The following is a 12,245-nucleotide window of genomic DNA, read 5'->3' as shown; positions in this document are numbered from 1 at the left end:
TCAGTTGCTAGAGCAGCTGACTGAGGATTCAGGGGGCCTGGATTCAAATCCAAGTCTAGTCCACTGCATATTTCTCATCTCCCATTACATTTGGTGCCATGCCATGCCTTTCCCTGGAAGTAAAAGGTGAAAAACCTGCCAGGGAAGAGCATAGGGTTGGTGTCTTTGGGGTTGAGGAAGTTTAAGAAGGGAGTAATGTGGCAGTCAGACAGGTTTTATTACTGGAGGCCAGATAGCTCAGTGGGTAGAGCACCTAAATTGAGTTTCAGGGAGTCTGGGTTTAAATTCCAATCTAGTCTGCTGCAATTTTCTCCTCTCCTTGTACAAATATGCCAAAGTATTGAGATCCACTTTCCCATGAACACATGCTGTAGCATTGAGAGTTTAATAACTATACAGACTATAACTTTATTTTAGATTTTTGAGGTGGAGTACTTCAGGTTGCTCATTGGAGATGGCCCAGCAGTTAGTTCAGAATGTTGTTGATATCATGGATAATGCCCACTCCCAGCAACAACAGCTGACTGAATCCATGAATGCACTGTTAGAGGCCAAACAACAGGTGAACAAAAATGCTTTTTATTCCTCACTTGATATACCGTATATACTCGCCTATAAGTCGGTCCGCCTATAAGTCGGTTGTATTTAATAAGCTTATTTATCAGATGGACTTACCTCATATAAAACCATACTTTTAATAGCTCACCTATAAGTCGGATAAAGAGTTTTAGACCAGAGATTAACTCCCAAAAAACCGACTTATAGGCGAGTATATACGGTACTACTGTAAACCAACTTTTATTCGAGTGCTAGAAATTTTCATGAGCCTTGTCATCAGATCCGCAAATATTTCTCACTGCAAACCGGTCCTTGAAGTCTCTGTGTTTATTGACAACAGATCAAAAAAAGGTTTGATCTTGAAAATTAATTGTTGCGAACTAGTTTACGCCTTGTTAATTGCGAAATAAAGTTGTCGCGAATAAAAGTTGGTTTTCAGTATTCCCAGCCCCCTGCATTTTGAAATTTTTTTTCATCTGAGCAGATATAATTTATGTTATGTTTATACATTACGTCAATTATTGAATTTATGGTCTTTGGTTATTCAATACAGATTTAAAATTATATCTGTTCAATAATTCATCACAGTTCAGAAATAAGTGTATACTAAGATAAATATTGAATCTCAAATTGTTTGTGGTTGATATGTTGTTTTTTTTTATCAAATGAGTTGTTTTTATTCCCAAGCCTATATGTAGGCCTAGGGGTATAAATCATGCAATGAGATAGATGAAAAATCATTTCTGACTTCAAACCATGGAGATTCTTTTTTTCATATGTATTACACAAACCTATTTGATGTTTTACATTGTTTTATAATTTGTATATGTAAATCCACAATATTTGTCTTAATCAAATTCAAGCAAAAAACCATTGTGATGTCACAACCATTGATTTGGAAAGGGTATCACTGTATAAAGGAGTTACTTTATACAGGGTAATTTTCACCTGAGTTATTTTTGCCCTTTCATACTTGCAAACAATTTTGCCTAGTTATAAATTTGCCCAGTCACAGCTCTCCTTAAGAAATTATACAGTGTTCTTTGAATTTGCTATGTTTTAAATTCACCCACTTATGAGCTGGATAAAAGGGACAACAATAAAATGGATGTGAAAATGTCCCTGTATACAGTAATCTGTGATAAATTTAATTTACAATGAAGTAAGAAGAAAAACTTAATCAATGAGTTAATGGTATCATGAATGGTTAAGTTGATCCACTAATATATGATACTAAATCGACCAAAGTAAATTAAAATGTTTTAAATAAAAAGTAAATTTTAACTGTCAACTTACACTAGACATATCTGGTTTAATAGAATTTAACTGTACCTATTCTGTTTTTAAAAAGGTTAAATTCAGTGCAGAGCAGTCAAAGAAATGTCTGAAGGATCACTTCAAGTGGTTAGAAGAAAAAGCAAAAGAAAATTTAACCCGCAGACTCAATGAACTGCTGTCAGAGGTGGACAGGGTTTCTGAGGAGGCATTATCTCCCCTGACAGACTGTGAGACAATGCTAAATGCAGGCATCTCAGCAGCTGCTAGAGTTATGGAGGATGGTAAATTTTTTATGCCTACATAATTGAAAATTGATTGGGTGGGGGCATAAAGTTTTTGAACTGTCCATCTTTCTGTCTGTATGTCCACACAAAAAATATAATCTTATCAATAACTTTTGAATGTTCTCATATTTCACATGTGTAATTTTACTTTTTTATGGATATATACATCATTCATATAATTTATACATCTGGTTTAGGGGAGAAAACTCTTGCTAACTTATATTATATGAGAAATCTTTTTAAATTATCAGGGAAGAAGATCTTGAGTAATAACCCAAATGACCACATTGAGGACTTGGTGAAATTTAAAGACAATCCTGACACCAAGCAATTGCATAGGTACTTATTTATTTTAATACTTCAATAGTGTAAAAGTTTGATGTTGTATTCTTTTCTGTAATTCCAAGGCACAATAATATTGTTTATTATGACTGACCTTTGACCTTTTGTCAGTGTCCCAGAGATCCCCTCCCTGGCAGACGTACCTTACCTCTCTGTGGACAGCTTCCACCCTGACCTGGAGAACAAACTGCATCAGCTGTTTGAAAACGAGGGCCGGGTACTAGAGAGGGCACCAGCTCAGATCTCAGAAATAGAAGAGCGACCAGGAAGTCTGCTGATTACCTGGGCAGAGGTAAAGTTGTCATGGAGACAGTAAATATCAACCAAGTAAATTTGATCTTTTCACAGAGTACGAATGTACTCAGCTATTTTGTTTGAATTTCTTGAGTCAGATTTGAGAAACTTGTTGGCAGTGAAATAAACATATTACAAACTAAAGTAAGATTTGGGTTTTAAATTGAGGAAATCTAATGAATTACCTAGGGATGAAATAAGATACCCTACAAACTGAATTAAAGTTACAATTGTACTGATAGTTCTATGTAAGTAGACTTGATAATTTTATCATAGCTCTGTTTACTTATGTCAGGTGGATGAGGAGGTTGAAGCTGGAGAGTTTTGCTTACAATACTGCTACGGGCGAGTCCAGTCAAATGAAGACAAAAACGTGACATTCCACACGGCGTACACTGGTCCTAACACGTCCTATAAGGTGCGACACCTGAGGACCAGCACGCCATACTCCTTCAGGGTCAGATCTCGCCCGGAGGGGGAGGAAAAATGGAGCATCTGGAGTGTCCCCCGCACAGCTGTCACAACCATTCCACACTACCGTAAGTATTCATACAACCATTCCACACTACCGTAAATACTCATAGAATCATTCCACACTACCGTAAATACTTATATGATCATTCCACACTACCGTAAATACTCATAGAATCATTCCACACTACCGTAAATACTCATATAACCATTCCACACTACCATAAATACTCATATAACCATTCCACACTACCGAAAATATTCATATAACCATTCCACACTACCGTAAATACTCATATAACCATTCCACACTACCATAAATACTCATATAACCATTCCACACTACCATAAATACTCATATAATCATTCCACACTACCATAAATACTCATATAACCATTCCACACTACCATAAATACTCATATAATCATTCCACACTACCATAAATACTCATATAACCATTCCACACTACCATAAATACTCATATAATCATTCCACACTACCATAAATACTCATATAACCATTCCACACTACCATAAATACTCATATAACCATTCCACACTACCGAAAATATTCATATAACCATTCCACACTACCGTAAATACTCATATAACCATTCCACACTACCATAAATACTCATATAACCATTCCACACTACCATAAATACTCATATAACCATTCCACACTACCATAAATACTCATATAACCATTCCACACTACCATAAATACTCATATAACCATTCCACACTACCGTAAATACTCATATAACCATTCCACACTACCATAAATACTCATATAACCATTCCACACTACCGTAAATACTCATATAATCATTCCACACTACCATAAATACTCATACAATCATTCCACACTACCATAAATACTCATATAACCATTCCAAACTACTGTAAATACTCATACAATCATTCCACACTACCATAAATACTCATATAACCATTCCACACTACCATAAATACTCATATAACCATTCCACACTACCATAAATACTCATACAATCATTCCACACTACCATAAATACTCATATAACCATGCCACACTACCATAAAAACTCATATAATCATTCCACACTACCGTAAATACTCATATAACCATTCCACACTACCATAAATACTCATACAATCATTCCAAACTACTGTAAATACTCATATAACCATTCCAAACTACCGTAAATACTCATATAACCATTCCACACTACCATGAATACTCATATAACCATTCCACACTACCATAAATACTCATATAACCATTCCAAACTACTGTAAATACTCATATAACCATTCCACACTACCATAAATACTCATATAATCATTCCACACTACCATAAATACTCATATAACCATTCCACACTACCATAAATACTCATATAATCATTCCACACTACCGTAAATACTCATATAACCATTCCAAACTACCGTAAATACTCATAGAATCATTCCACACTACCGTAAATACTCATATAATCATTCCACATTACCATAAATACTCATATAACCATTCCACACTACCATAAATACTCATATAATCATTCCACACTACTGTAAATACTCATATAACCATTCCAAACTACTGTAAATACTCATATAACCATTCCAAAACTACCATAAATACTCATATAATCATTCCACACTACCGTAAATACTCATATAACCATTCCACACTACCATAAATACTCATATAACCATTCCACACTACCATAAATACTCATATAACCATTCCACACTACCATAAATACTCATATAACCATTCCACACTACCATAACCATTCCACACTACCATAAATACTCATATAACCATTCCACACTACCATAAATACTCATATAACCATTCCACACTACCATAAATACTCATATAATCATTCCACACTACCATAAATACTCATAACCATTCCACACTACCATAAATACTCATATAATCATTCCACACTACCATAAATACTCATATAATCATTCCACACTACCATAAATACTCATATAACCATTCCACACTACCATAAATACTCATATAACCATTCCACACTACCATAAATACTCATATAACCATTCCACACTACCATAAATACTCATACAATCATTCCAAACTACTGTAAATACTCATATAACCATTCCACACTACCATAAATACTCATATAATCATTCCACACTACCATAAATACTCATATAATCATTCCACACTACCATAAATACTCATATAACCATTCCACACTACCATAAATACTCATATAATCATTCCACACTACCATAAATACTCATATAACCATTCCACACTACCATAAATACTCATATAACCATTCCACACTACCATAAATACTCATATAACCATTCCAAACTACTGTAAATACTCATATAACCATTCCACACTACCATAAATACTCATATAACCATTCCACACTACTGTAAATACTCATATAACCATTCCACACTACCATAAATACTCATATAATCATTCCACACTACCATAAATACTCATACAATCATTCCACACTACCATAAATACTCATATAACCATTCCACACTACCATAAATACTCATATAATCATTCCACACTACCATAAATACTCATATAACCATTCCACACTACCATAAATACTCATATAATCATTCCACACTACCATAAATACTCATATAACCATTCCACACTACCATAAATACTCATATAACCATTCCACACTACCATAAATACTCATATAACCATTCCACACTACCATAAATACTCATATAACCATTCCACACTACTGTAAATACTCATATAACCATTCCACACTACCATAAATACTCATATAATCATTCCACACTACCATAAATACTCATATAACCATTCCACACTACCATAAATACTCATATAATCATTCCACACTACCATAAATACTCATATAACCATTCCACACTACCATAAATACTCATATAACCATTCCAAACTACAGTAAATACTCATATAACCATTCCACACTACCATAAATACTCATATAATCATTCCACACTACCATAAATACTCATATAACCATTCCACACTACCATAAATACTCATATAATCATTCCACACTACCATAAATACTCATATAACCATTCCACACTACCATAAATACTCATATAACCATTCCACACTACCGTAAATACTCATATAACCATTCCACACTACCATAAATACTCATATAACCATTCCACACTACCATAAATACTCATATAATCATTCCACACTACCATAAATACTCATATAACCATTCCACACTACCATAAATACTCATATAATCATTCCACACTACCATAAATACTCATATAACCATTCCACACTACCATAAATACTCATATAACCATTCCAAACTACTGTAAATACTCATATAATCATTCCACACTACCGTAAATACTCATATAACCATTCCACACTACCATAAATACTCATATAACCATTCCACACTACCATAAATACTCATATAACCATTCCAAACTACTGTAAATACTCATATAATCATTCCACACTACCATAAATACTCATAGAACCATTCCACACTACCATAAATACTCATATAACCGTTCCAAACTACTGTAAATACTCATATAATCATTCCACACTACCATAAATACTCATATAACCATTCCACACTACCATAAATACTCATATAACCATTCCAAACTACTGTAAATACTCATATAACCATTCCACACTACCATAAATACTCATACAATCATTCCAAACTACCATAAATACTCATATAACCATTCCACACTACCATAAATACTCATATAATCGTTCCACACTACCGTAAATACTCATATAACCATTCCACACTACCATAAATACTCATATAATCATTCCACACTACCATAAATACTCATATAACCATTCCAAACTACTGTAAATACTTATGTAACCATTCCACACTACCATGAATACTCATATAACCATTCCAAACTACCGTAAATACTCATATAATCATTCCATTCTACTATTTAATATCATTTCTTTCTACTGTAAATATTTTTATAGCCATTCAACACTAAATATTCATTTATTGTAAATACTTTTAAGTTATACAACCACTCTTCACTACAGTAAATGTTCAAATGTCCATTCCACAATACTGAAAATATTCATTTAATCATTCAATACTAATGTGAATATTCATATAACCATTCCACACTACCATAAATAGTCCTATAAACCTCAAAAGTTAAATATCACAGTAAAATTTCATAAGATATTTAAAAAACCCGAAAACAATATGTATCGGTAAATTGCTTTTCTATTGATAAACCAAAAATATGCAAAAAATTGATGAAATTGTAGCATTTTTTGATATTATTTTTATATAATTTTTTTGCCAGAATGGAACAACACAACAGAAGGATACAGTACGAGTAATGAAGACAAGACGGCTACGAGATTACCTGAGGGTCCGACTGAAGTCCTGTACTCCAGCAGCAATAGCTACCGCTGTGGTTTCCCCATCACGTTCAGGGTGCTGGATGCTGGCGAGAAGACGCCCTTTGATGGAATTGGCCTCTCTGCTAATAATGAGGACACAGAAACATTACAGAGGAGCAGCTCGATTTTTGTGGCTACATCAGGTAAATTTCTAGATAAGAACACAGCAGATGACTGGATTACCAGTGATAGTGGATAGAAAATTACAAGATTATAAGAATGACCAGGCTTGTCAACCAAGTACAGACAAAACCAAAAGTTTAATCCAATTGAAATTCTGAATCTTACTTGAAAAAATAAATTGTACATGTTTTTGAATTCTTTGCAGGAAGTGTTTTTGTTGATGGTCAGGAGATGAAAACAAAGTTACCCATGCTGACAAGAGGGTCATCTGCTACCATAGAAACAGAAGAGCTTGGGAATGGCAAGGTCAGGGTCAGTATTGAGGTCGAGGATAAAGCCGTAACCTTTGACTGGAAGGTAGAGCAACCCCCAAGTTCCGGCAGTCTGATGGGCCTGGGGATGGGGACTCACACCACGTCTGTCTGTCTGTATTTTGGAATGAAATTCAGCCATGAGGACTGGAAAGTTGGAGTGGAATGAGAGATAAAATGGAGATAATGTTAAACTGTTTATTCTAGTCAATTTGAAGAATTATAATGTGGCATCAGGAGAAAATGATCTCTTGGCATTTAGATGGTGCATTACAAATATCATTTCTTGTTATTAAAGATTCCAAGAATATGACCAAGCCACTTTCAGTATATTTTACTTTTTAAGGGAATTTGTTGTTTGCTTTTTCTAGGACATCATATTATAATTCTTTTTTTTTAAAGCAACCAAACATATAAAGATTTTTGTAAGTATTCGTACAGTAAGATTTAATATACATTGTATATCACTTCAAATATAAGACTGTGTTATTGAACAACTGAATTGTAAAAGAGAAGAGTATTTAGTGATCTCTGTACAATTGCTCAGTGGAGAATATTGCCTAGTCAGTAATATTATTAGGATGTTCATGTTTTTCTAGGCTTTAGATTGAAACATAAAGACTTGTACATAACCATGATTGTAGAAATACAAACAGTGAAAGGGCTCAAAGAAAAGAAAATTTGTTTAAAATATTTTTGTACAAGTTTTGATATTTTATGCATCAAAATGAAAGTTGTATTCTTTATGCCTGAATTATATATTTAAAACATAATGTTTCATACACATGTATTATATATTGTATGTTTACAATCCCTCACATATCACCCTGTTATAACTAGTGTATATTTCCCAAATAGTAATCACATTATACCTGATTTGTAACTTAACTACACATACATATATAACATACATGTACTGTATACAGGGTTATTTTCGTCCCGTCTTATTTTCGCGATTTTGCACTTGCGAACAATTTTGCCCTGTTTTAAATTCGCCCAGTCATAGTTCTGTTTAAGAAATTATGCAGTGTAATTGGAATTCGCCCCGTTTTAAATTTGTCCAATCAAGAAGACGGCAAAAGGGGCGAAAATAAAACAGGGGCGAAAATTACCCTGTATACAGTAGTCGAATGTGACTTTTAAGAATTTCAAGTGTAAAAAATTCAAAGTAAAAATTGTGTGTATTTCACATGAAAATTTCATGTAAATGTTTTTTTTTAACCAAATTTCACCTCTTTTTTTCAGGTTGAAAATTTTGGGATATTTTTTCAACTTACATTTCATCTGAGAATATTTATATGAAATATTATTATGGAGTTCCATGATCATGTTTGCCTGTGTTAGCTTAGTGCATGAACATTTTATATCTGATTAAAATTCTTAATTACAGTCAAACTTGATATATCCAACTTCACCCAGTGGTCACCTGTCCTATCCTTATTTCCTCCCAATGAATTTGCCTATATAATGTAACTCTGATTAGCAGTCACATGTTTAATCCAGTCATAAAATGTGTGTATTTTAACAACATTTTAACTTGGAATACATCATATAAAATGTTAATTGAAAATATACATATCCTTGCAACATTTAAAATAGGGAATTTTTGAAGGGGTCATACAAAATTTGAAAGAAAAAAAGAGACCTGTATTTTTATGATATTAAAGAAGCATATCTTAAATTTTAATCTGCCAGAATAGTCAGTCTTTAGGTGGACAGGAAATGCTTGAGATATGTCAGACAGTGTAAAACAATAGATTTGATACTAGCCCTGGTATAAAACCCCCACAGAGACCAGAACAACACAGAATTACTGCCTTGTATCTAGGCTTATGGGAAATGTTAGCCCTGTCTTGTAAGATAAAATGGTACAGTATTGTTTATGATTTAAAGCAATGTGTTGAGGAATTTTTCCTTAGTGAAATACAATAATGCATGTTTATAAGTTTATGATTAAGTCACCAGTGTATTTAAAAAGCAATGTTAAATTAAGCTGACAAATGAAAAGCAAAGCTAGCTTTTCATATATCACGCATTCTCAATTTATAGTCACAAATCGATCTTGGGAAAAGTAAAAAAAATTAGTGAACTGAAATTAACACTTTTATACGTCATTTGAAACATGAAAGTGTGTAGTTATTAAAAATCGCAATTTGATTTACATACTTAATGCATTGTTTTGTTGGCCTTCTTAGAAATAAAAGCGGTTGGGGGGCTAATTTTACACCAAGATATTTACGTGATGTTGAAAAGCCATATTTGAAAACTAAAGACTTTTTTTTAAATACAAAATTAATATAATACACATCAAATTTTGTTAACTATGAACATTTATGAAACGTTTAAGCACATTTGTAAAAGGGGTGTACAATCTTTGATTCAATTATTAGTAAAAATAAAACAGACATAATTTTCATTTAAATGAAATTATTTTCTTTTTATTTTAACAAGTTTTAGCACATTCGATGATAAGCTTAATAATGATAATATTCCCTAATTAAAATGCTACATTAATTGATTCTTTATTAATCTGCTCAGAAAAACGCATATTATTTAGAATATAAAAAGGTTAAATATTTCGCCATTACCTGATTACGAAGTGTTTGTTAAATATCACGTAAATATCGCACATAGATATCATACAAAAATAAAAGTATATTCGGGGGAAAAATGATTATATTATTTCAAATTATTGAATTTTATGTATTTTCTAATCTGTGTTCTTACAAAGGGTTGAATTGAAAATTCAAGTTATATATGATTCATCTATAGAGGACTCATGTAATTCAGAACACACCCCCTTCCACCATTTAATCTGTTGATTATTTCAAATGCAGTCATTCATATTGCATCGTTTTTGAAAGTGTATGTGTGTGTGTGGGGGGGGAGGGGGGGGGGGTAGCCAGAGAATTTTTTTACAAACCTGGAAAGTTGACAAGGCAAAAAAAAGGGGGCGGACTGAGAAAACTTGTTCAAAGTCGAAAATCCTAGAGGGGGAGGCGATTTTTTTTTCAATGCCAACTACATTCAGTACCAATTATTACAATATATTTTCCGTACATCACTATTAGTGAGGGTGGGGGCAACCAGCCTTTCACTGAACATTTACTGAAGATGAAGTAAGGCTGGAGAAAAAAGGGGGGCAGGGTGGGACTGCCCCCCCCCCCCCCCCCTTGTTGCTACATACCAGAAATGCTTAATTGTTTGTGAAAACTTTATCGTCAAATCTCAAAAATAAAACAAAGATCGCCCACCACCCTTAAAAAGTTTGTCAATAATTACAGTTGCACATCACATGTGCTCTATAGAGCAATATACATTCTACGTTCATATAACGTAAATTGAATTTTCAGTACCATTAAAGCATAGACGCATACCTCCTAAGTCATATGTCTATGCAACAATGCAAATGGGAAAAATTAGGTGCAAATTTTATACATGTTAATAAATGTATTTCTTGCAAAGCAACAAAAATTGAAATGGATTCAATTTCAACCAGTATCTTGACACACAACACCCACAACCGTCTTTCTTACCAGATGTAGACCCCCCCCCCCCCCCCCCCAACCCCCAACTGCATGCAACGCAGCGCCTATTTTCTGGAATTATATTTCCTACAAAAATGATATTTTTTTCTTCAAAATATTTAGCTTGGTATACAATTCAAGTGTATATAACCATTTTTTAAAGTTGACGATCACTATCAGTTCAAACAAACAGCAAAATACAGACTTGAAGAAAGTTTTGTTTCAGATTTACGTTCCGAATGATAACGTGCATTACACTTGAAACTATCAATATTAACCAATTACTTAAAATGGAAAGATTCAATCATTAAACCACGATTCTACTTGTGAATAATATCATGTCAATTCAATTTTCAAATCACACGGATGCACAAGATATTGAGTAAAAATGTTCACCTATGCATGTGCACTTCCAATTGCATTTCTGCACTCTTGTTACAGAAAAAATGACATTTTAAGAAACAGTGTATATTTCTTCATGTTCTTAGTATTTACATCATAAAGATTTACTCGCAAATCTGTTCAAACAGCTTTAGAAATTAATACTCATTTACTTTAATACACAGTAACGTAAATATCGGTAACGTAAATATCAGTAACGTAAATATCTTTCTGAGAT

General features: G+C 33.2%; 1 protein-coding gene across 1 annotated transcript; it reads left to right on the top strand.

Annotated features, from left to right (window-relative positions):
* Positions 1-420: 420 nt before the first annotated feature.
* Positions 421-9,003, top strand: LOC134257665 (cytokine receptor-like factor 3). Its single transcript, XM_062740257.1, has 7 exons — positions 421-562; positions 1,910-2,117; positions 2,372-2,459; positions 2,574-2,754; positions 3,052-3,295; positions 7,566-7,808; positions 7,994-9,003. The coding sequence occupies exons 1-7, from the start codon at positions 455-457 to the stop codon at positions 8,266-8,268; spliced, it is 1,347 nt and encodes a 448-aa protein (XP_062596241.1). The 5' UTR covers positions 421-454; the 3' UTR covers positions 8,269-9,003.
* Positions 9,004-12,245: the final 3,242 nt, after the last annotated feature.

The sequence above is a fragment of the Saccostrea cucullata genome, unplaced genomic scaffold (assembly GCF_032062105.1).
Source record: "Saccostrea cucullata isolate Sc308-1 unplaced genomic scaffold, CSIRO_AGI_Scuc_v1 ctg16097, whole genome shotgun sequence".
In the NCBI taxonomy this organism is placed as follows: Eukaryota; Metazoa; Mollusca; class Bivalvia; order Ostreida; family Ostreidae; genus Saccostrea; species Saccostrea cuccullata.
The sequence above is the reverse complement of the archived record's forward strand: the minus strand, read 5'-3'. Positions and strand labels throughout refer to the sequence as shown.

Excerpts from the sequence above, each read along its gene's own strand:
- LOC134257665 (XM_062740257.1), top strand. The coding sequence starts at position 455 with ATGGCCCAGCAGTTAGTTCAGAATGTTGTTGATATCATGGATAATGCC. Across the intron at positions 2,460-2,573 it reads GACACCAAGCAATTGCATAG|TGTCCCAGAGATCCCCTCCC; the intron begins GTACTTATTTAT and ends ACCTTTTGTCAG. Across the intron at positions 2,755-3,051 it reads TGCTGATTACCTGGGCAGAG|GTGGATGAGGAGGTTGAAGC; the intron begins GTAAAGTTGTCA and ends TACTTATGTCAG.